At 39.0% G+C, this 25602-nt stretch overlaps 2 protein-coding genes across 3 annotated transcripts in view; one reads left to right on the top strand and one right to left on the bottom strand.

The window, feature by feature from the left end:
• ESRP2 (epithelial splicing regulatory protein 2) overlaps positions 1–25602 on the top strand; it is a 114737-nt gene that overhangs the window by 86477 nt on the left and 2658 nt on the right. The gene's annotated exons all lie outside the window — the stretch shown is intronic.
• NFATC3 (nuclear factor of activated T cells 3) overlaps positions 16310–25602 on the bottom strand; it is a 143191-nt gene continuing 133898 nt past the window's right edge. The window contains exons 10-11 of one of the 2 annotated variants that reach the window (XM_048870729.2): positions 24860–24961; positions 16310–19818 (exon numbers count right to left, since the gene is read on the bottom strand). In XM_048870729.2, coding sequence (XP_048726686.2) covers positions 19697–19818; positions 24860–24961 — 224 coding nt within the window. In that variant the 3' untranslated portion in view covers positions 16310–19696. The remainder of the gene's footprint in view (positions 19819–24859; positions 24962–25602) is intronic. The other variant, XM_048870730.2, reaches the window with a different exon arrangement.

Below are 25602 nucleotides of genomic sequence, written 5' to 3' on the forward strand. Positions count from 1 at the left end.
TTTTCATCCGCACCCACAAGGAAAATGGTTATTTTTATTGTTGTTGTTTTTCAAGGTGAATACAGTAAACTGTGTCCATCTCAAACTCATGGTCAAACCGCACATGTAACCCATTGACTCTACTACTTTGAAGTACTGGAGAGAATGTCCTTTTTATGACACACTGTGGAGGAAAAACTTTCCTCCCCTTTTAGTGAGTGCCTGAGCATTTATTTTTATTGTAGGCACCATTTGTCCTAATGTAGCGTGCGCTAAAAATGTTGCTAGTGCTGGAACGTTATAAATAACTATCACTCCCTTCAGGCCTATAATAGTTTAATGGACATTTCTGTGGTATTGTAGGCCGTATCAAGAACAAAAGTGCATGTTTTGACTTTTAAGGTTTTCTCACTAACTGAAGCACAGACTTGAATGCTCAAGACACTGGGGGTACAGAACGTTGCTATGCAAGCAAGAGCACGCTTTGTACCTACCGTTCCCTGAGAAGGCCTCTTCTTTGAATGCATTGTAAATATTGCTCCAGCTGTGTGAAACCAACTGGGAAGCTACAGTAGCCGGGAAGCTACAGTAGCCAGAAAGCCAACCCTGATAGTGCAGACTTGTCAGATAAAATAGAATTGAGACCTCTCCAATTCTAAGTGAACAAAGCAAGGTTCCCAACCACCATCTGCCTTTGCCTCTTTCTTGTTGCCAAGCTCACCCTAACCCTTGAACTCTTCCTTCAGGCTGGCTAGGGAAGGGAGCTTCTTCCTGCAATTGAGGGGTCTCCTGATTGAGTGACTTCTCTTAATAGAAGCCATCCCTGAATATTGGAGCTTGCCGAAAACATGGTGCCTGTGAAACAGCCTGTGGCTCTACCCACAGTGACTTTGTTTTCCCCTTAGAAAGCAGACTTTCCAAGTGTAATTCTGTCCTACCTACTTCAGCTACAAAGACTGTAGATTCTTCTGATACACACCTCATTTTTGAGGCATGCACAGTTTGGTGAACTTTAGGACATGTGAAGATTGAGGACATTGTGGGCAAGATTTTTTAAAAGACCCAACCCTGCTGTTTTTGCAAATGCAATTTCCAGTCCTTCCCTCACCCCCCACCTTCTTAGTGAAATGACTTCCCCTCTGCTTTGAGCATTGAAATCTTAAAACTGCCCAATTTAGTGGGGATAGGAGCCAAAACTATTGTGCAAAAACTGAACACAAAGGGGTGTACAAACTGATCTATTAGCCGGCTGTGCCAAACTGGCTGCTTGTTTTATTCATTCATTTTCAAGGCCAGAAGGGACGGTAGTGATTTAATTGGACCTCCTGCTTAACACAGGTCACTGAATTTCAGCCCTAGCCTCGCTTTTCCTGGCCTCCTCCCCCTGCTCTAGAATATATTACTCCTTTTCTATTTAATAGGCTGCTGGGTGGTACTTTGAGAGTTGTGCCTTCCTAATGAGTAGCTAAGGTAAAATGGCGCCCCCTGCTGCATATTCATGTTTTCCTCAACATGGGAAGGTGAGTGTTAGTCATGCATCGACCATGTGTGTCCTTATACAGCTTTGCTAGAACAGCTCATTAATATTAGCACCACTCACTCGAAATTGACAAGATGCCAAGTGTAACAGATTGCAGGAGCAGGTATTGCAGATATGCCAAATGACTTCCCATGGTGGCTTTCTTGCATGCAAGATATTTCACTTCGGAATCCTGCTGCCCACATTTTAAAACAAAGAAACCATTGGAAGGTTGTGTGTGACATGTATCATCTAGGTAAACTCTCCTCAAGGCAAAGGCATTTTTTTTTTCCAGGCAGAATTTTGCTATGAAACAGGCAGATGTCAATGGGACTATAGTGATTTCAAATACACAAACAAGACCAATCATCTATCTTGAGTGTCCTAAATCTCCCTCCTCTTATCTGGGAATATTAAAGCTAAAACTGGTATGCAGCACAGTTTGTGAAGAGAGGTGTCTTATTTTAAAAAAAAAAGAAAAAGGAAAAAAAAATCACCACCACTGATTTCAAGCTGGAAGGAGATGCAGCCATGTCTGTTTCATCTCTGAACATTTTGTGTTTAGGCACCAGCTCAGTTTTCAAGCATCAGGCAAAGTGCGCTCTCATCATAATTTCTTGAAAAGATGGGTGGTATTTTGCCGTCTCGTACTGTGCCACTGACCTCCGCTTAGTTCTGAGTGAACACCAAGGTTGATAGTTCCTTCATGCTTTCCATTTCATGTAAATTGTTCTTTCACCCTTTACAAATTCTTTATATACCCTTGAAAAACTTTGTATACTAACAAAAACATGAGTGCATGGTGTCTGGGTAATGATCCCACCAGAACCCATTCCTATTCCTAAAACCACCCGATCAGAAAGTGAGTGGGAGACATGGTTAACTGAGCTATTCTGCAATAGCACAACCCTCTTTCCTCCTCCAAGCAATATGCCTTCTGCAACCCTGGGCAGTTTCTGCAGCAGTATCATAGAAACGTAGGGCTGGAAGGAACCCCGAGATGTCATCTAAGTCTAGACCCCTATGCTGAGGCAGTACCACAGTAAAATTAAATCATGTTCCTAAAAACCTCCAACGATGGGGATTCCACAATCTTACTTGTAAGTCTATTCCAGAGCTTAAACTACCTATACAATTATAAAGTTTTTCCTAATATCTAACTTAAATCTCCCCTGCTGCAAATTAAGCCCCTTACAGCTTGTTCTACCTTCACTGAACATGGAGAACAATTGATCATCATAACAGTCCTTAACATATTTGGAGACTTAAAAGGTCTTCCCTCTGTCTTCTTTTCTCAAGACTAAACATGCCCTGTTTTTAACCTTTCCCCACAGGTCAAGTTTTCCAAACCTTTGATCATTTTTGTTGCTCTCCTCTGCACACCCTCCAACTTGTCCACATGCATGGGAAGCCCAAACCTTCCTATATACACCGTCTGCTCAGCCATGCATTCGTCTCCAGGATTCGTGTGTCCCTGCCTGGACCCTTACCCTCAATAAGGAGGATGGATGATAACACAACTGGTGCCCTAGCTCCTTTACCCTTACTTCCACAGCACTGCACCCAGCTGATCTGCTCAGGGTCAAGCAGCATGGGGTGGTGGTCAGAGGGACAGATGAACCTTGGCAATGTAGAGGAGACTGGAGGTGACTGACCCCAATGGCAAAGCATGTTGTACTTGGGTTCCAAAATGAATACTACTGATGCTATGGAACTGGAGCAAAGTAACTGCTGCATTAGTCACAAGAATAATTACAGACAGGCCAGAACCAAACCCTGGATGCAAATACTTCTGAATGTTGGGAAAGGGGATAAATCTGGATCCACTTGTATCCACTTGCCTCTACCTCCATAAGGGAGCAAACCAAACTCCAGCTCCAAAGACTTCAGGGTGTATAAAATCTAGGTCTGAATTTGGCTGCTCAGGCTCTTCTCTATTAATTACTCTGGACAAGATTTTGTTTTTTGGACTTCTGGTTGTAGGTAAACCGGCCCAAGATGGGTGGGAAATAAGTACAGTCAGGTTCTAGTAACCAGATTTTAATTGGTTGAGTGGAAGGAGAATGTAATGGCCATTTTAATTTCAGTCTTGATACTTTGTTTATGAAGGATTTAGTTACCAACTAACTATTTGGGATGTCACTCAATATTGTACTACTACAGCAGTTAGAATGCATCCTTTCACTCAAAAGTTAAACCCAAGTTTAACCAACTGGTATTAATGTTAATCCTTGTACTATTTGAAAAATATAGAACATGTAACACAGGCCTGTGTATGTCACTGATGCACAGTAGTGGTGCTAGAGGAAGGGGATTTGGTGAGGCAATAGATTTCAGTTTCAATATTATAAAGTAAAATATGGGGAGAAAAATGGCACAGGGGCGAAAGAGAGAAAATATTTAATGCCCAGGGTCAGCTTTAGCTCAGTTATTTATCCAAAAATAATTCACCCCATGTGCTTTCTAACCAGTAATGTTGGCATCGGGGTTTATAATAGGTTTTTTCTGCTCTCCACTATAAGCTAAGAATAGAGGTTACACTTCTGTAGAATTGCAGTACTGAAGTAGGTGACTATTTAGTCTGTCCTATAACCAAATTTTGCTGGCTGACTTTTGAGTCATCTTTATCCTTGTCATTTCAGGAGCTGGACTGGTAATCAAGGGGTTTATGTTCAGCTAGTCACCATTTCAAATTCTTGGTGACACACTGCTGATAGTCATAAATGTACACCTCTATACACATCCTCATGTTCAAACCAGTACCATGTCAGCGCTGGATTCCCTGTTCCTCTTATTGGTCATGTGCCTTTTCTCTGATTATTCATGCAACTTTTCTATTTTCTGCCAGTCATCTCCTGTGACCTCAGATGATGATGGCATAACTGCTTTTTCCACATTTTTAAAAAAAAAAAAGATTTCACAGTAGCACTTAATTCATTTTCAACATTGCCTTACTTGTCATACTGGTCCAATGACTGACTTACACTCCTTATTCAGCTGCTATGACTACAGCCAGGCTAGTACTCCAAGGCAATATTTGCCAGCAGTTACCCCTTCTCCTCCCCCTAACTGCTTTTATTCACTTCCCATTAACATTTCATGAGCAAACTTTTGCTCATGGAAACAGAAAGAGTCAGAGCAGGGAGCCACAAATTTTTGCACCAGAAGGCTAAATAATGTGTGACAAACATCTAAACAGGGAGCAGAAACAATACCTTATGAACTTAGCCAATCACACACCACTATGAATTGCAGCTATTCTAAGCAACAGTCACAATAGCTGATTTGTGAGCCACGCAGACATTAAATATATTTGCCTAAGCACTTGGTGCATTCAATCAATTAAATAACATATTTGTAAAGCTCAACATGCACAGACTTCTTAAGAACCAAAAGAGGGGCTCAAATTCATTGAATAAATTGTTCACCCATCTCTAGCTATTACTTGTCTCTCATTACACCAAACTATCTATGCATTCTAACTCACTTAGTAAAAGTAGAAAACCAGTGCTCTGTAGCAAGTTTATGCAAAAAGCAGAAGACCTTGATATCATGAAAATAAGCCTGCTCCGACACAATAGCGACAGCAGTTTCTATCGAAAAATATAAAATGAGAAAAGCTTTAAAAGCAGTTCATTCATTTAGAGAGCATCTCCATAGCACTCGTGACACAGCTTAGCCATTGTGGCCCGTATGAATGCCTCACCATTCAGCAAGGATACCAACCCTGATTCACGTTTTCTTTGGGCATATTGTGAAGGAAGATTAATGGACACGTTCACTGATCAATTCATGGAAGATTTACAGGCAATTTTACAACACTAGGAGCAATCTTCATATTAGTGGGAGAATGCCCCGATATTCCAAGCTACCCTGATCCTAAATTTTCCAGGTTAGTTCAAGCTGTAGTTGATCATGTCCAATGTGGCACATTATATTACACTCAGGAATGCAGTCATGACATTTCATACCATAGAAATGCCATAAATGATGTTCTAGATTGGATTAAGTTCTGCAAACTGGTAAATTCAGCACTCAACCAACTTTACTCTTGGTGTCCTGTACATCTGTTGGTCTCATGGGCAGTGTGCTAGGGAATTTAGCTCAGTGACATAAAAAGATGAATGTGTCCACTAGTAGTTGAGAGCTGCTAGGCTTTGTAGTTAGGTATTTGGGGGAGGGGTGGGGTGCAGAGGGAAAGTTGGTTGGTTTTTAAATGTAATGTGCTTCATTAGTTTTTTACATTCATTAGGTACAGTGTCTTTCGCAGCAGCCTTCTGGAAATTCCTTGCCTTTTTGAGTTATGCAGAGCCTGTTATAAGAAAGGCCCTTCCAAGTTAATCATCTCTCACCCGACTGACCTAGGATCTTGAACTCTAGAAATATTTCTCACCTCTTCCCACTACTCTTTCCAGGTGAGGTCCTGGATAGTCCAGCTTCTAGCATCACATCATATTCATCCCACAGCAGACTCTTTGGCATGGTTAGTGCTGCTGCTCCCTCCCACCACCCTTTTGAGTTGCACATATTTTACTGCTTTCCTTTGAAAACTAGGTCCCTTTCTGTAATATTTGATCAACAAGTGGCAAAGCACAGAGTGGTTTCCTTCTCATGTGATTAAAAGCAAAGTCGGTAGGAAGGAGTAGGAGTGAGAGGGGGAGGATAAAAATGTATTAGTACAAGTAGACACAAAACTGAAGTCTGGTTAACAAAGCAGCTAGGGTGTGTATAAAAGTGGTGGTTAGGTAAGTGATAGGAACCTACTGCAATGAGAGTATTGCTTGCGGGAATTCACCTTTCATGTGAGGGGCAGGAGTCTTAGAACAAAAGTCCCCACAGCCATGCAAGACTTGGTTTTTAAAGCATTACAATCTTCCATCCCTGATCTGCTGGGAACCAGGCTTCAGTGTATACCTATCCCAAGGCATCCTTTTCTCTTCTATTCCTCTTCTCCTCCCCTCCATCTGAACTACAGCTTTAGTCCACACCTTTTCTGTTCACTTCCAGCCTCCCCCCGGCCCCACTTTACATCCCTTAATTGGTTTTTCATTATCAAATCAAGGTTCTTCACTGATACCAGGTCCATGGTTAATTTACTAAGTGCCTACAGCACCTGAATGTCTCTGCATGCCATTCCTGTTCAGATGGTACATAATTTTTTGGTTAGAATTAAGTTTATTTGCTTTGCAATAAATGAGAATTTAAATAACTGCTCTTTAAGGGAAATTGGCTCTAAAAGCTGCTCCTTACTGTAGAAGCCTTAATGCCAGGATTTACTTACTTTTTGTGTTTTCAAACTAATCCTCCAGGCCTGGAAACACCTCAGCCCTCTAAAGCTGTGCAGGGATTGCTATTTTTGAGGGTCTGCTAGGATCTACTGTTGCTGGGGAAGGGTATTTGTGAATGTGCTTTCTAATTTCTTGTAAAAGTAAGTTTTCAAAGAAGCTGGAAAGGCATTTAATCAGCTCCTTTTGTTACGGGTTTTGCGCCAGATCATGCTGTTACCTTGCATTTACCCCAGCTTTTAGGATCGTTATTTCCCCCACCCACCACTTTACTGTCCAGCTTTTCAAGAGTTTCATGGCTGTGAGACCACGCGGTGAGGCTCTGAGCACTGGGGCACTGTAACCAAATCTTTCCATGTTGGAAAGTCCCAGTTCTGCTCTCGTGTCTTGTGGAGTGTAGATCAGGCGTAACTCCACTGAAGCCAGTGCAGTTACACCAGAGCAAGACTGGTGTGAGGAGACCGAGGCCCAAAGTATTGCTTCTGTGACTTGTCAGGGCATCTTTAGAAGTGCCTAGCTTTTAAATTATTTCTTAGGTTTTTTTTTCTACACTTGTTATGCTGTCTTTAAGAAGACACGTGCAGGTTAAATGCTAGAAAGGGAAGAGAAGGGACGCGGCCCAGAACCAAATAGTGAACCAAAGGACCAAAATGCTTGGTACACAACTAGATTTGTTCTTCATCTTCCCTCCTTTTTATAATCCTGATTTTCAGAAGTCAGATGAGAGGTTTCATAGAGTTTAAGGCCCGAAGAAATCATCAGCTCATGTAGTCTGACCTCTTGTATATCCCAGCATTAGATTTCACCCTGATTGACCAAAACATTTCAGTCCTCAGGAAACTAAACTGCGTCATAGGCAGCAAACAGGAGAGACCAAAGTGCCTGCAATGGCAGAGAACTGAGTAAGTGAGATGATCCCAGCAGGCAAATGTCACCCTACAGAGGAAGGCAATCTTCCCCCCACTTTCCCTCCCTAACAATCTGAAATTGGGTGAAATTCCTTCCTGACTCCCAGATCTGGTGCTCAGTTAGACCCTGAGCATGTGAGTAAGACACTCCAGCCAGGTATCTACAGAGGATTCTCTCTCACCTCAGAACTAGTCCACCTTTTTCATGTCTTATCTCCAGCTCTGGCCACTATCTCATGCTTCAGAGGAAGTCTTCCCCCCCGCCCCTGCTCCCGTTTAGCCAATTTGTTGTACATCTGTGGATGGGTGGAGTAGGGATGCTTCCTGATGTTTTCGGGTGACCAGATGAAGCCCTGAAACATGACATTTGATTTTAGTTATGTTAATGCAGAGCTGCAAATCTTCTGAGCATTCTAAGGTGAATTATTAAGTATACTTTCTCTCTGATAAGTAAAGCTATATACATGTCTCTGATAGAAGCAGAATGATGGAAATGAATGCATGTGGTACATTGCCTCATCTTTGCATATTACAGGCAAGGAACATATACCTTTTCAAGTGTTTGACACCTTTATTGAGAGAGTGGCTTACTCAGGAACAGAAAAAAAATCTTATTCCTGTTCCTATCAATACTAGGGAGCATTGACTACAAATATCTTGTTGTCCCAGACCTTCCCAGCAGATGTCGCTACTGTGACAATTTTTCCAAACAGTAGCTCAAGATAGAAAATGTAAACAGGTAAGCATCACAAGCTTTCCTACACAGTCAGAATCTGCTGAAACAGCAGGAGGAAATCTTAACTGCAACTCTACTGTGTAAAGTTTAGCTCTATTGCCGTTAGGTAGGATTAGCTAATGTTACTGTATTTTTGTTACATCATTCTTTGCAACAGAAATGAGTTAGGTAATCATAGTCAGAAATTAATAACCAAATCCTAGAATGGCTAGTTCCATAGTCTCCCTGTGGTGTTCTTGCACTTAATGCCTAAAATAGGAAATGAAAAGTAAAAAAGCTAAATTATAAAAATCAGCTAACTGAAAGGTGGATATGAAGCCTTTAGTTTCCTGTGTACACTGTCATATACAGAGATGCTATCTCCTAAGATCTGTCCCATTTTTCTCACTACACCTTCAATATAAGATCACATTTGTTTATGACTAATACTACCATGAATCTGTGTATGAAACTGAAATGTTTTAGAAATTGCCATTTCTTAACCATCACACCTTTGTAATGGCTTCGTATAGGAGCCCACTAGGAGCATGTAAATGTTTCAGATGAAAATACATACAATACAAAGTTAAAAAGGGTTGTGGTGTCAGATCATTGACAAAGGGTGGAAACCTGGGTTACGAATCAGACAGCAGGGTTCGATGCTAAACTCAATCAGTGAAGTCACAATCAGGTACCTGTTGGAGTCTCAAGTACTTTTCAGTTTAACCATAACAAGAAATTATTCTCATCTGTGCTTTCTGCTACACTCTGCTAGAGAGCCTGAACGTTCATTCATGTAATCCAGCACTTCATCACATAGTTAACATTTTAATATCCTTGTACTAAGAGCTTTCCAAAGTGGTCCGTTCCCTGAAGAGCTAAATACAAAAGACGAGAGCTCAAGCAACGAGCTACAACACAAAGTAATCAGGGTATAGGACTGGAGAAGAAGCATGTGCCTTACAAAGTATCCTGCATCTCTCCGGTCTTCCTCTCGCCCCATAAGGGAGAAATGGGGCTTTGAAGCAGAAGGCAGGGGGAGAGAGGCTGGCAAGGGAGGGATTGTTAAGGGGGGGGGGGGGGGGTCAGTAGCCAGTAAGGTGAGAAGGACTATCCACATTAAAAATGATGAAAGCAAAGTCAGTGATGCCCAGGGCAGTGGGAAGGGTCCTCCGCACAAGCAAGGGGTGACATTTTTTTTGAGCCAGAGGAAGGGAGAGAAGGAAGTGTCCAATTAATGCCCCACAGGCATGCCGTTTTCTCCCTCAGCTGAGGAGCCCAAGCCTGGTGCTCTTGGGAGAGTGCCGCATCATAAGTGTGCCATTGCTGTTGTCCTGGTATGGAAGGGCCTCTCTTTTGCTACCATTGCTCCAGATCCTGGGTCGTAGAAAGAACCCGAACCACGGACTTTCCTCAGCAGGGTTGCCACCTCTGTGTAGTTATCTGGAAGGACAAAATGCTCCTTTCACAGCATTGCTATTTTGCTGGAAAAAAATTTGGGTCCAGCTACCCCACAGGACATGGAACAGATGTGAAAATTGGCATGGGTGTCAGCCTGAGTCCTCAGGGTTAGTTACAATTTTCATCATTTAGTCTTCCCATGACTGGAGTACATATTCTCTAACCCCCTAATGAACCAGTCTTCAGCTGTCTTAGATCTTAGCTGTATACAGTGGTGTTGCAGCTGTGGTGTCCCAGGCTATTAGAGACAAGGTGGGGTGAGCTAATATCGTTTATGGGACCAATTTCTGTTGGTGAGAGGTTTCCACAGAGCTCTTCTTTTGGTCACCTGAAGAAGAGCTGTGTGTAAGTTTGAAAGCTTGATCCAATAAAAGATATTACCTCACCCACCTTGTGTCTCTCATCGGTCTCAGCTTCTTTTCTCTAAATAGCTACAAAGCATTGATCTAGATTACTAATGTTACTGTACACTAATTACATACCTAATTATAGTGAAAAAATGTGGAATAGTGTTCAAACATCAAGCACTATATTTAGTAAATCTCACGTATAATTACTTAGCATTGAATCACTGGCACAGTGGCCAGCCTTTCTAGTCTATAAATAGGGACTATCAGTAAAGATGAACAGTCCCCACTCTGAATAGGTGACTAATCCTAAATTGATCAGTGCTCTCTGTGAGTGAGATCCTTGCCTGCCCCACCCAGACAGGTGCAATATTGCCAACCAAAGACTATAGATCTAGCCTAAATTTGGAATTTTCTCACCTGTGAGATAGGAGTATGTGTAATTATATTAACCCCCTAGGTAGCTAGAAAACACTGAGTTCATAACCAATTAATCTTTCTGTAGCTCATTAAGTTGCTTGGAAGAGATCAGTCTTTTCAAAATAAGCAACCTTACTGAGGTTCCGACTTGTCCTTCACCTTCCAAGAAATCCGTGTAGCATAAGCTGACTAGTTCTTGGATTGATGCTCAAAATTACTGCATTTTATTTAAGCTCTCCATTAGGACTGTATGTGAACCCTCTGTGCACTGGGGAAAGGAATCACTACATAAGCACAAGTTCCAAGGACTGCAACAGGGGTAGCAGTGATTGGATCTGTAGTAACAGAGCTCCAGAAGCCTGAATCCACAATGCAAGCAGTGCAGATGGACGGAAGCTTCCCAAGCTTCCGTAGTCACATATTGGTTGATTACTCACTTTTTGCAAGCGAAATAGATTTCACCCACTAACTTGAATTCCATAAAAATAGTATTCTAAATTTCTGAAAGTATTAAGGTGCAGGTTGGGACATCTTGTAGAAATACTGTTTAGCTCTTATTAAAAAGAATGAGGAGTACTTGTGGAACCTTAGAGACTAACAAATTTATTTGAGCATAAGCTTTCGTGGGCTAAAACCCACTTCATCAGAGTGCAGTGGAAAATACAGTGGAAAAGTTCATTCAGTGCAGTGGAATGCAGTGGAAAATACATACATACACAGAGAGAACATGGAAAAAATGGGTGTTTTTTACATACACACTATAACGAGAGGTATCAGTCAAGGTGGGTTATTAACAGCAGGAGAAAAACCCTTTTGTAGTGATAATCAAGACGGCCCATTTCCACCAGTTGACAAGAAGGTGCGAGTAACAGTAGGGGGAAAAATAAGCATGGGGAAATAGTTTTACTTTGTGTAATGACCCATCCACTCCCCATCTTTATTCAAGCCTAATTTAATGGTGTCCGGGTTTGCAAATTAATTATAATTCAGCAGTTTCTCATTGAAGTCTGTGTTTGAAGTTTTTTTTGTTGTAGTATTGCAGGTTTTAGGTCTGTAATCGAGTGACCAGAGAGAGCGAAGTGTTCTCCAACTGGTTTTTGAATGTTATAATTCTTGACGTCTGATTTGTGTCTGTCTGTTCTTTTACGTAGAGACTGTCCGGTTTGGCCAATGTACAGGGGCATTGCTGGCACATATCACATTGGTAGATGTGCAGGTGAACAAGCCTCTGATAGTGTGGCTGATGTGATTAAGTCCTACGATGATGTCCCCTGAATAGATATGTGGACACAGTTGGCAACAGGCTTTGGTGCAAGGATTCTACTGGCTGTAGAATGACCGTGCCTAATAGGGTACAGAATGTGAGTGAGGCCAAACAGCAAAAATTAAGATGTTTGTACACCAATGCGAGGAGCGTAGGTAACAAAATGGAGGAACTAGAGCTACTGGTGCAGGAAGTGAAACCAGATATTCTAGGGATAACAGAAACATGGTGGAATAGTAGTCATGACTGGACTACAGGTATTGAAGGGTATGTGCTGTTTAGGAAAGACCGAAATAAAGGTAAAGGTGGTGGAGTAGCATTGTATATCAATGATGAGGTAGAATGTAAAGAAATAAGAAGCGATGAAATGGATATGACTGAGTCCGTCTGGGCAAAAATTACATTGGGAAAAAACTATTAGAGCCTCCCCTGGGATAGTGCTTGGGGTGTGCTATAGACTGCCAGGATCTAATTTGGATATGGATAGAGCCCTTTTTAATGTTTTTAATAAAGTAAATACTAATGGAAACTGTGTGATCATGGGAGACTAACTTCCCAAATATAGACTGGAGGACGAGTGCTAGTAATAATAATAGGGCTCATTTTCTTAGATGCGATAGCTGATGGATTCCTTCATCAAGTAGTTGCTGAACTGACTAGAGGGGATGCCATTTTAGATTTGGTTTTGGTGAGTAGTGAGGAGAAATGTAGGGGATAATCTTGGCTCAAGTGATCATGAACTAATTCAGTTCAAACTGAAGGGAAGGATTAACAAAAATAAATCTGCAACTAGGGTTTTTGATTTCAAAAGAGCTGACTTTCAAAAATTAAGGAAATTAGTTAGGGAAGTGGATTGGACTGAAGAATTTATGGATCTAAAGGTAGAGGAGGCCTGGGATTATTTTAAATCAAAGCTGCAGAAGCTATTGGAAGCCTGCATCCCAAGAAAGGGGAAAAAATTCATAGGCAGGAGTTGTAGACCAAGCTGGATGAGCAAGCATCTCAGAGAGGTAATTAAGAAAAAGCAGAAAGCATACAGGGAGTGGAAGAAGGGAGGGATCAGCAAGGAAAGCTACCTTACTGAGGTCAGAACACGTAGGGATAAAGTGAGACAGGCTAAAAGTCAAGTAGAGTTGGACCTTGCAAAGGGAATTAAAACCAATAGTAAAAGGTTCTATAGCCATATAAATAAGAAGAAAAAGAAAGAAGTGGGACCGCTAAACACTGAGGATGGAGTGGAGGTTAAAGATAATCTTGGCATGGCCCAATATCTAAACAAATACTCTGCCTCAGTCTTTAATAAGACTAAAGAGGATCTTAGGGATAATGGTAGCATGACAAATGGGAATGAGGATATGGAGGTAGACGCGAAACTCAAACAGCTTAATGGGACTAAATCGGGGGGCCCAGATAATCTTGATCCAAGAATATTAAAGGAATTGGCACATGAAATTGCAAGCCCATTAGCAAGAATTTTTAATGAATCTGTAAACTCAGGGGTTGTACTGTATGATTGGAGAATTGCTAACATAGTTCCTATTTTTAAGAAAGGGAAAAAAAGTGATCCGGGTAATTATAGGCCTGACATCTGTAGTATGCAAGGTCTTGGAAAAAAATTTGAAGGTGAAGGTAGTTAAGGACATTGAAGTCAATGGTAAATGGGACAAAATACAACATGTTTTTTACAAAAGGTAGATCATGCCAAACCAACCTGATCTCCTTTGAGAAAGTAACAGATTTTTTTAGAAAAAGGAAACAACGTGGATCTAATTTACCTAGATTTCAGTAAGGCGTTTGATACCGTGTCACATGGGGAATTATTAGTTAAATTGGATAAGATGGGGATCAATAGGAAAATTGAAAGGTGAATAAGGAATTGGTTAAAGGGGAGACTACAACGGGTCCTAGTGAAAGGTGAACTGTCAGGCTGGAGGGAGGTTACCAGTGGAGTTCCTCAAGGATCAGTTTTGGGACCAATCTTATTTAATCTTTTTATTACTGACCTCGGCACAAAAAGTGAGAGCGTGCTAATAAAGTTTGCGGATGATACAAAGCTGGGAGGTATTTAGAGAAGGACAGGGATATCTTACAGGAGGATCTGGATGACCTTGTAAACTGGAGTAATAGGATGAAATTTAATAGTGAGAAGTGCAAGGTCATGCATTTAGGGATTAATAACAAGAATTTTAGTTATAAGCTAGGGATGCATCAATTAGAAGTAATGGAGGAGGAAAAGGACCTTGGAGTATTGGTTGATCATAGGATGACTATGAGCCACCAATGTGATATGGCCATGAAAAAAGCTAATGCGGTCTTGGGATGCATCAGGAGACGTATTTCCAGTAGGGATAAGGAGGTTTTAGTACCGTTATACAAAGCATTGGTGAGACCTCACCTGGAATACTGTGTGCAGTTCTGGTCTCCCATGTTTAAGAAGTATGAATTCAAACTGGAACAGGTACAGAGAAGGGCTACTAGGATGATCCGAGGAATGGAAAACTTGTCTTATGAAAGGAGACTAAAAGAGCTTGGCTTGTTTAGCCTAACTAAAAGAAGGTTGAGGGGAGAGATGATTGCTCTCTATAAATCTATCAGAGGGATAAATACCAGAGAGGAATTATTTAAACTCAGTATCAATGTGGACACAAGAACAAATGGATATAAACTGGCCACCAGGAAGTTTAGATTTGAAATTAGACAAAGGTTTCTAACCATCAGAGGAGTGAAGTTTTGGAATAGCCTTCCAAGGGAAGCAGCAGGGACAAAAGATCTATCTGGCTTTAAGATTAAACTCTAAGTTTATGGAGGAGATGGTATGATGGGATAACATGGTTTTGGTAATTTAAATATTCATGGTAAATAGGCCTAATGGCCTGTGATGGGATATTAGATGGGGTGGGATCAGAGTTACCCAGGAAAGAATTTTCTATAGTATCTGGCTGATGAATCTTGCCCATATGCTCAGGGTTTAGCTGATCACCATATTTGGGGTCAGGAAGGAATTTTCCTCCAGGGCAGATTGGAAGAGGCCCTGGAGGTTTTTCGCCTTCCTCTGTAGCATGGGGCACAGGTCACTTGCTGGAGGATTCTCTGCTCCTTGAAGTCTTTAAACTATGATTTGAGGACTTCAATAGCATAGATATAGGTGTGAGGTTTTTTTGCAGGAGTGGTGGGTGAAATTCTGTGACCTGCATTGTGCAGGAGGGCAGACTAGATGATCATAAAGGTCCCTTCTGACCTAAATATCTATGATAGGTTCCTGGGTTGTTGTGTGGTTGCTGGTGAGTATTTGCTTCGGGGGGGGCTGGCCTGTCTTACAAGCTCTTGACATGGTCACTACTTTGTTTTTATACTGCATTTGTCACCACAGTAACATAAGCACCTCAGCAGTATAACGAAACAAGTGCTAGTCCAGTGTCCGTCATTTAGATACAGACTTCCACAAGGTCTAGGAATATTTTAATGGTGGTTCTCAAACTGTCACCTTTAGAACTGCTTCTCTCCTTGTGTTGAAGCAATTGTTAGTGTTTACACAGTGATGGCTAATTTTAACCTAGTCCTGGGCTCTTCAGGTTTTTAGATGCTCTAGTGTTGTCCCACCCACCCTTTGTCAATCACCTCTTGGCATCTGGCATAGCAACATCTGGTTTCTCTTTGGTATAAATTCAGGCGTAATCAGATTTCCAGATGAAATCAAAATCAGAAGAATGAAACCTGTGCGAGGACAGAAGTCTGCAAGCATAGAGCAGATTCAGTGCTGATAAACCATGTTGTGTATTTCCCCTCTCACCCTGCACAACAGTCTATGTGAACAAACAATTCAACGCACTTTAATACACTGGATGTATGTTCCTTTGGCATTCTTAGTCCTATTCTAATATCCTTACATGCAACCAAGCCTTTTTTTTTGTGGCTGTGGAATCAGGAGGTGACGGGGGAGAGAGGAGGCACAAAAGCTAGAACTGATGCATGAAATTGAATATTCACCACCTTTTGACAAAATACTGAAGAAAACATCTTGCCTCTAATGACAGCAAATAAGGCTATAATTTTATGAATGAAAGATTACGGTTTACCATGGAGGGAAAAAAAAGTACAATAGTGACTTTCATAATTTCATTCTAAATGGAAACCTCTTTAACTGCATGAGCTTGATACTCAAGCACCTGAATTATTAGTGGCATTAACCAGCAGTTTGTATACTCTCCCATTATGCTTTACCAAGGCTAATTCACTCTGAACTGCAAGAGTATTGGCCATTTCAGTCCAGGGCTAGTTTGTACCAAAATATGCAGCCATTTGGTACCCCAAATAGCAGTACAACATAGCTGTCCAGCAGTGTAAGACTAGTGGATTAAAAACAATTTTACTCAACTCTTACAGAGGTGATATTTCAATAAACAGTGACACATTATGTATTTTCTTATTTATTTCAACACTATGATTTAAGAGCCTAAAATACAAGTTCTTCCCTTTGTATTTCTCAAATAGCACTGCAATCATAACTTACAAAATGTTTAAAATACAAAATGTACATGAAATTACAATACAAGGCTCTGTAAACATCTAGAACTTAATCTTTAGTCAATGTTTATTGTCCCATATTCTTAAATATAAAACTTCAATTTGAACAATTTCCAAACCTCAAGGAATGACATCCATTATGTGTATCAAAAATAGAGTTTCAAAGCTTTGTTTGCATCAGAACAAAATTGTCATTTTTCTCTTTGGTTTACAAAGGATGGCAGTTCCACTGATAGAATTATAAGATTGCCAGGTTTGTGGTTAAATTCAGAAACTTAAGTTACTTTTCCAAGGCCCACATCTAATGTGCCAAATACTTCTCAATCTTTATTCTTAACGTTGATCCTCCATAGAAGACAGACTACTATTAAGGCTTTCCTTCATGTTTAAAATCTAAACATCAGTATGGAAAGCAGGGACTGAGGAAGGGCAAGAAAGTGGATGCCAACAAATTATCAAGTCACAAGGTATTGTTGTAAAATTAAATTTGCATAGTCCAATGGAGATTGTGTGCTTTTAACAGTCTTTACAGTATCACACAAGCCAAAATAAAATTAAGACCCTTGTACTGAAGCTTTTAGAAGGCAAATACAAAAACTGCTTTAGTATCCAAAAGCTATATTTTTTTTAAATAGGAAAGCATCTCTAGGTCTACAGGCATCAAGGTATTTAAAGGCATCAGAAGATTTAGTGCATAGCAACTCTGGATTGTATGGGCTCGCATATTTTAGGTACAGTATGACTTCCAGCTACTCACTCAAAGGACCTGCAAGGAGAAGAGGCTGTACCAGTCGTTAGGAGCACAAAACCCACACAAGTATGAAAAGCTCAAAATTAGAGTCCTCCCACGAGTATTGATTGATTCAACAGAGCCAGTACATTAAATGAAAATTGGAACACACCTTGCACCAGCACACAACCTAAAGAGTTACACAGCTTACAGGGATTTAAACAGTGTTCTAAAAATGTAACTTGCTGTATTTCTGAACACTTCAGTGTTTTAGCACGTTTAAAGTTAATATGAGTAGGGATAGTAACTAAAGAAGCACCTGAGGGACAGTTACAATTCTTTTCAAATGATAGAACTGCCAAAATAACTATTTTGAGAGACACTTACACTAATGTACAGTACATTAACTGAAAGGATGCTTAGCTTCCCAGAATACATAGTTTGTCAGAAATGAATTGACCTGTATAGTGGCCTTAACTTATTCGAAAAAAAAAATTAAATAAGATTTACCACCATGGTAGTCCTAGATAACATTTTAAAAATTGCATGTTTCCTTAGAAGGAAGTTCCATTTCCACCAACTTTTCAAATGTATGTCTTTTCTAAAGCTCCATGATCCAACAAATACAAAGATATATTCTATCTCGTTAACAGTATTGCTAGAACATTACATCTAGACATGTATAGCACATTGGTATTTCATATGCAAGAGGTTCTATGTAAACTTCCCCCTGCTGCTCTGCCAATACATGTGCCACCACAAAACCTATATTTACTTTAGTGGGTTTTTATTCCTAATGACCTCAATAATGGAGTCCATTTAAGACTTTCTTTGTGTTACTGTAACTTAACATATATAGACAAAACAGCTTCATTTTTTCAAAACAAGGGCATGTCCTGTACATGTATTGATTGCAATGAAAATACCCTCAAATATCTGAATTCAATGTAATCATCCCCTTATAATCAAAGTTGAATATATTTGCTTTTCATTGGAACCAGAATGAATCATGGTTATTTCAACAGAAGAACAGAAATCTGAACTAAAACCAATTTCAAGTATGAAAGTGTACTTCTGATCTTACTTTGCTATATATGAATCTCTCTCATTTTTTGTATACCCTGTATGTTCCACATCAGATAGGTCTGTAAACTACAACCTCTTGGGAAATACTTAATGTGGCCTAAATAGGCCGTTTCAGATCCTTTCCTAGGTTTTTAATCAGAGGCCTGAGGTTTTAAAAGCCATGTAGTGTAATCATTACTATCTGATGAAGTGGGTAGGTGAGGAAAATGCATCATTTCATACAAACTGTAAGGGATTAATACCACAGTCATTGTCTCATACACTATTTTCCTTTGAAATAAACTCTGCTTTATAAATTTACCTTTTAACTACGGGCAAATTACTCAAATGTATTTCCTTTAACGCCCTCATTCATAGTAAGTTTCTTTTTAGCAGATAAAAGTTCATAGTTCAAATTTAAGATACTGCCATGTCAAAGTGGCATGATTTAGGCAGATGAACATATAGAACAGGGATGTAAGCAAATGATTTACTGCATGGAAAATATTAGAGCCACTGAAGATTGGTGTATTTCAAAACAGTATTTCATAGGGATAAAACACTTATTAAATCCTCTGCAAATATCAAAATCCCCCCTTATCTAACATGGCTTTGAAATTAAGGTTCTTTACATCAAAATCCTAGTTTTTCAATTTGACTACAAATGTATCGTTTCTATGAAAAAGCTATTTCAGTAAGGAGCCTGTGTTAAAGTACAGGAAGATTATCCATATAGTTATAAAAGTTAAATTTTGGAATGTCATTTCTATCCCAACACTTCCATGATGGAATGGTCTCTTTGCAGCCTATCAAATAACATTTTCAGTTTATAAAGAAGTGCAGATCTACATTTGGCTTGGCTTCCTATGAATCAAAGAAAGAAAACACTAAAGTATTTTTATACACAGTGGCTTCCAAGGCATTGGCTTAAGATGACAGGTTGGTTGGTTTTTTTTTTGCCTCTGGAAGATTTCATTATAAAATTATCTTTTAAACAATAAGCTTAAAGGCTGTTCAGAATGACCAAGGTGTACAAAACTGTCAATTACAATTCTACTACTTCTTCTAAGGGAAAGAGCAGCACACTGAAGATGTGTATTAAATTTTTCTCCACATTCAGTACTGTGAATATTATAAGAGCAAAACTAACATCTCCACACATTTTAAGCACTTACAATATAAAAGTATTCTATGTAAAACAGCAAAGCTCAATTTTTAAACAGTTAAAATATCTTGTCTTGCTTCTTTGTGTCCATTTACTCAGTCTTTTTTACAGCACTCGAGAAATTAGAATTAGAATGCTCGGTCTCTATATCAAATGTAACCCACTAAAAGGGCTATGCAAGGATCCATTGTTCCAGTTTATAAAAGGCCACAAGAGTTGGAAGCACAGTGCGGGTAAGAGAAGGGGATGAAGAAGAAATATTCAGAGAAAACTTGAAAGATTTCATGGTCATTTAGTTGCAAGCTTAGCTGCTTTTAGACTCCATCTGATATTCTTGTCTCCAGAGATCCAGGGCATGTAGGTGGAGATTGGCCAGCCACTGTTGCTCCATGTGACACTGAGATCTGTGACATATCTCTTCCTATGATCTCATTCACTAAAAAAATAAAAAGTATAAAAAGTTATACAATTATAACTTACAGCTACTGTAAATATACCTATCTGATGGCTGGGTGTTAGTATACCCTTCTGAAAATCTATCAACCCTATAAACTAAGATGCAGTCAGTAAGTAGCAGAAGGTGAAACAGAAAGTAAATATCAGTAATATTAACAAATGAAAATTAAAGCATATTTGTATCACTACATTCATACCACAGACAGCTTTGAAACACCCCTAAGACAATGACTTTTAAAAAACTGAGTCTGTGTGGGTTTAAAGAAATAAGGGACTAAAAAGAACTCAGAGGCACAGTGTAGGCAGGTACAGTTCAGGTTTTCCCATGCAGTTGTTCCTCTTGCAGGCCTCACCAGACCAGGGACAGCAATTAAGTCAAACTGCATTAACTATAGTTTGGGGGTCTTAAGCTAACTTCTACTTACAGAACTTCCTCAGAATTTGGACTTGAGTCAATGCACTATCTTGGACTTGAGTGTATTACCTCAAGCATGTAAATCTATTTTAGTTCCTCTTCTCATTTAAGTCTGAGAGCTACTACAACTAATCATCTAATAGCAAAAATCCCCTTCCCCCAAATATTTGTGTCTATATTATGGAAGGATTGGGGGCTGATATAAAATGCAAGCCTAGCAGACAGAGCCTTAAATTCAACTGGAAGACTAGTTTCTAAGCTGTTGTTAGAAAGACATTATGATAGAAATAATTATTAAAAGCAATTAAACAATACTTTACTGGCTATAATGTCAAGATGGTATAGGCACCAATAGAACTGACTTAAATTGAAAGTTTGAGAGGGAATATGATAGTTTACTTCTAAGACACTAATATTCTCAACTCATTTATGAAAAACTTTAATCTGAAATTATGGCATTTCTAAAATAGTGAGCTCTAGACAAGTTTCTCTTCCCTCACTTTTCTTCACTTTGAATTTTACTTTAGTAAGAACAGCAGGGTATACTCCCAAAGTATGACATTAGTTTACAGAGAGAAGCAGCACTGAAATATAATCATAAAACTCAACACCAGAAAACTTCATGTGTGTTATTTTGACCCCCAGGAATCTACATGATATAGCTGAGGTCAGGGTTTGGAAACTATTGTAGAAATATTTATTTTTAAATAGGCAAATTTCAATGAAGTCTTACAGATTCAGACCAATACACAAACAATATAGGATTTGTAATATTCCAAGTGTCACAACAGAAAAACAAGGTCTGGGAGTGCTGTGTAGCTCAAAAGCTTGTCTCTCTCACGAACAAAAATTGGTCCAATAACAGATTACCATACCCAGCTTGTCTCCAATATCCTGGAACTGACCAGGCTACACCAACCCCGGGGTACAACAGAAAAAGCATACAAAATCTGAGCACAAAACAAACTACACTTATTTTGGAAAACAGACAAAATCAAATAATTTAGTGAGTACTCGTAATAAAACTATACTAATGTTAAAATAAACCATGAAGGCTCCAAAAGATTGTGAAGTTGGCATTCTAAGGGCTTGTCTACACCACACAGCTTTTAGTGACAAGGCTTGCATCTGAAGAAGTAGGTTTTTTTTACCCAGGAAAGCTTATGCCCAAATAAATCTGCTAGTCTTTAAGGTGCCACTGGACTTCTCGTTTTTGTGGATATAGACTAACATGGCTACCCTCTGATACTCAAATAACATGGTTTTTAGCAACTCAGTAGGCTATAAAGTAAAAAACCGCAAAGCGATATCAATTCACTTCTGTTTGAAATTGCTTACTCCATGTTGTTATGACTTTAAAAGCAATATAGCATACAAGCCTGATCTTGGATTGAAATGCATAAAGGCACTATATATCATTTATATTTATTATTTTTTTAAAAAACCAGGTAATTTATGTATAGAAAATAAATAAGACTAATGTAGGTTTCGTGGAACACTTTGGATGGGGAAGGAAAAGAGAAAGGGGTCCTCTTCATGCAGTAGTTCTTTGACTCCTCGAAGCTCTTTCAGTAAATGGAAAACCTAGAACTGTGAAATTCTCAGTAGGAAAATATGCAAACTTTAAAAATCCGTTCCAGAGAAATCAAGAGTTAGCTTCAGCTCAGAAAATCTTCTTTTCAGGAAGGCAGCACTAAGGTCAAATGTTGATTTTTATCAATAGTTTATCAAAAACTCCTTCTCTTGACTTCATGAAGCAAACTGACAATAGGATAGTAGTACATGGATTTTTCTAATAAGCCAACTCATTACACTATTAAGAAGTTTGAATGGTAAAGGTTTTGCTGAGCACCACACTGAACATTCCTTTTTACCTGCTTTGTAAATAATTATGTAGACTTAATTCATATTGCTGATGTTTCATTTTTGAAAGATTAGTTGCTGAGTAAATTCATCTCTACAAGATGGATGGAGTGGCAGAACTGTCATGATGACAGGTATATTAGCAAGCTCTGAACTAGTAAACTAATCCAAGATGAGTTAGCAATTTGCTGTTAATCAAAATAACTGTGTAGTTTCCAAAACCTTCCTTTGAGGCTATTTGCTGATTTCACTCAGCTTCATACCTTCACATTTCTACCACCATCAGCACCACACATATTAAACCTTAGTAGTAACTGCAGAAGGAAGCCAGCCTTTGTCCCCCCAAATTTGCAGTCGCATGTGTCAGTCACCCTATACAATTTCCCCCACAAGCAGCACATGACATTATATGCTGGGAATGACTTTGTGGACGACCCTTTTTTTAATCAAAAGAATTGTGGCTAAGTGAGAACCGCCATCAGAACTAGGTGGTAACGAACAGTCTGGTACTGGGGTTTAAGCACACCAAAACCATCACAATATTTCAGAAATTTTAAATGGGAGGGTTAGAATGTTTGTGGTGATGGCTGGATTGTTTATAATGGCAGAATAAAGAAGGATTTGCTGAAACTACTAAAGGAGTACAATACAATACATTCTGCACAACAGAATAGGTGCTGAGGCACATTCATCTCTGGATACAGAATGGACATGTTTTTGACAAAAAGAAAAGTATTCCTCAACTACCTACGTATGTCGATTATATACAGTATATAAATTTTGTGACAATACTTCATCTTTTCCTTTAAAAAGAATCTTTGTCATGAGCTCGCTGCTAATGCTTTAAAAATACAAAACCAAAATACAATAAAATAAATTAATCCTTTCTACTAAGAAGCTGCACATAATGTTAACACCCTCATACAGCAACCTGTATCTCAGGCCCTTACCTCTCTTCAGAGGCCCGATGAAATAAATTGGTTTTACACCATGCCCTGAAAGTTGGCACATCCAAGCTATTCTAATTATGAAATGGAAAGCATTCCTGAATCCCAGCAACATTACTGGGAATGCCTTGACTGGTGCCTCCTCTTATTTCAAGGGAATATTAGCCTTAATACCTCCACTAACTGCAACTGTGGTAGTGTCTCAGGAGGCTATTACCAGGCAATTTAGGGCTTTGTAGGTCCACACCACCACCTTAAAATCTAGATAAACTCTCTCTGATAAACAGTGCAGGTCCAGAGCATGAGTGTTGTGTACTCCATAGTACACCTCGCTTGCCAAGTGCACAATCAGCAACCATTCCAGCTTCTGAATCATTTTAAGATTAAGCACTGGAACATATTCCACGAATCTAAGCTAAAAATGACAGAGGCATTGTGTGCCCTGTTACTCATCTCTTTGAATCCAAATGTGTTTTCTAAAAAAAAAATCATCTTAACACAAATGCATGCTGCTTTTCCTTTGTGCTATTCTGAATTCCAGCTGCTTGCTTTACTGACAAGTTTTAATATTGTTAACACTTGTGGTAGTAGGTCTATGGAGGACTGTAGAAATGAAAATTAAATTTAGAATCCTATTTTACTTTCAGGTTTCTAAGGCATTAGTATAACTAAACAAAACTTTAAATGTTTAACTTAGTGTAGTTTCTCTTTAAATATTCATTGAAGAACCTTAATATTGTCATGGTTAAGGTTAGGATTATGTACTGATTGAGTACTACTCCGTAGGTTTGTAACTGGACTAAAACGGAGCTCAGAAGCGGTTTTATTTTGTAGAGTGTTGTGTAATCCTGAATTAACAAACCTTTTACTTCTGAATGTCCAGTGATAGAATACAAGCTACTTTAGAAAACAAATTTGAGAATTTAAAAAAATGTTTTTAATTAGAATTTTATGCATATACATATGTAGGAAAAATGGAAAGAAGAAAGCACAAGGGAGATCAACTACCATGTGCCTATTTCCAGTATTAACAATACTGCCAACATTTAACAAACAATCATAGTGTACAATTCTTATTTTATAGATATGAAGGGAGCAAACTGATGGATTTGTAATGCAACTGCAGAACATTTTCCCCCAGTTACAGTACATTCAACTAGCCAGGTATTTATGAAGTGCCAATTTATCCTGATACCTCGGCTGGATCTCCAATTTACCTTATTCAACCTTACTAATCTTAAATTAGACCTAATTTAAGATTAAGTAAATCAGAATTTTTCTTATGTTCAAAAAAAAGTTTGAGACTTAATATATCAGTGAAAAGTCAGAGGCTGTTCTGGCCACACTCTGCTTGCTCTACTCAAATAATAAAAAAACCCTCAATCAAACAAAAAAACCAACCCTTGTGCTCTCTGCAGCAAATTAGACTGTTTCCTTAGATTCTGCAGCAGTTTCAAATCCCTTTTTTAAATCGAGTTGTTTTACCTAATTGTTTGATACCTCTAGTTCACACCTGGTTCACATTATCAAGCTTTTCTTTGTAAGCTTAAAGACCGGAAATTGATTTTTCTTAAACTGTAGCTTAAATTCCAGAACAATATTCTGCAGCAAAGGACAAATTCTACATAAAATTCCACATCCGTGAATCACAGAATAAATACACGTCCCTATTTATAGTCATACTTAGTTATTATAATATCATTTTTCATCTGTAGATATTAGAACTACCACAACATTTTTCCCTTCCTTACTTTTGTGCTCCAATATAAAACATTGAAGCATTTAAACAGACTCACCCTCTAGATTTTCCACACAGGAGTTGGACATGAATGCTGAATGTTGAGTCCATTTCTCTGCTGAACCTGATGGCTGGTATTCCAGGTCAGAGATAAAATTGTCTGTGTCAGAGAAGAAGACAGACATAACTACTGACTGGCCTAAACCAAGAAGTCACAGTTCACTCGATCAGGAAGTGGATTTCACTGATTTTTTTTTTTTGTAATAGTACTGACTTGCCAGGTCAGATGAATTACCCAGTTTCATTCAAGATAACAGCGTATTTTGAGGTGAATATCACTTTGTAAATTAATATCTTATTAAACAAGGTTGATTACCTAACAGGTAGCACCCCAAATTTCCACTATGTAACTTAAGTTTTTTGCATCTTGTCCTTGTGAAAGTTTTCAGTTAAAATAATCATGTCCAAAGTCAAGTTTTCGTTTCTGTTTTAACCTCCTAATTTGTTTTTTGTGGTCTAGTTACACCAGCACAAACCACTAAATATTTCCTTTTCCCTGAAAAGTCCAGGCAAGAGGCAGCCAATAACTCAGAATAAAACAAAGAAATTAGGAATTCTTTTGACTTCGAAGAAGGATTACATCCATAACAGTAAATAATTTATTTTACCCAGTCCAGTATTGATCAAACTATCTGAAGAAACATCTCCTTGCTTTTTCCTGAACATATCCTCACATCTGTGGTACTCCAGCCAGGCCACAGAGAGCAAAATTTAAGTACCAGGAAACTGACACTGATCCTG

The sequence above is a fragment of the Caretta caretta genome, chromosome 12 (assembly GCF_965140235.1).
Source record: "Caretta caretta isolate rCarCar2 chromosome 12, rCarCar1.hap1, whole genome shotgun sequence".
In the NCBI taxonomy this organism is placed as follows: domain Eukaryota; kingdom Metazoa; phylum Chordata; order Testudines; family Cheloniidae; genus Caretta; species Caretta caretta.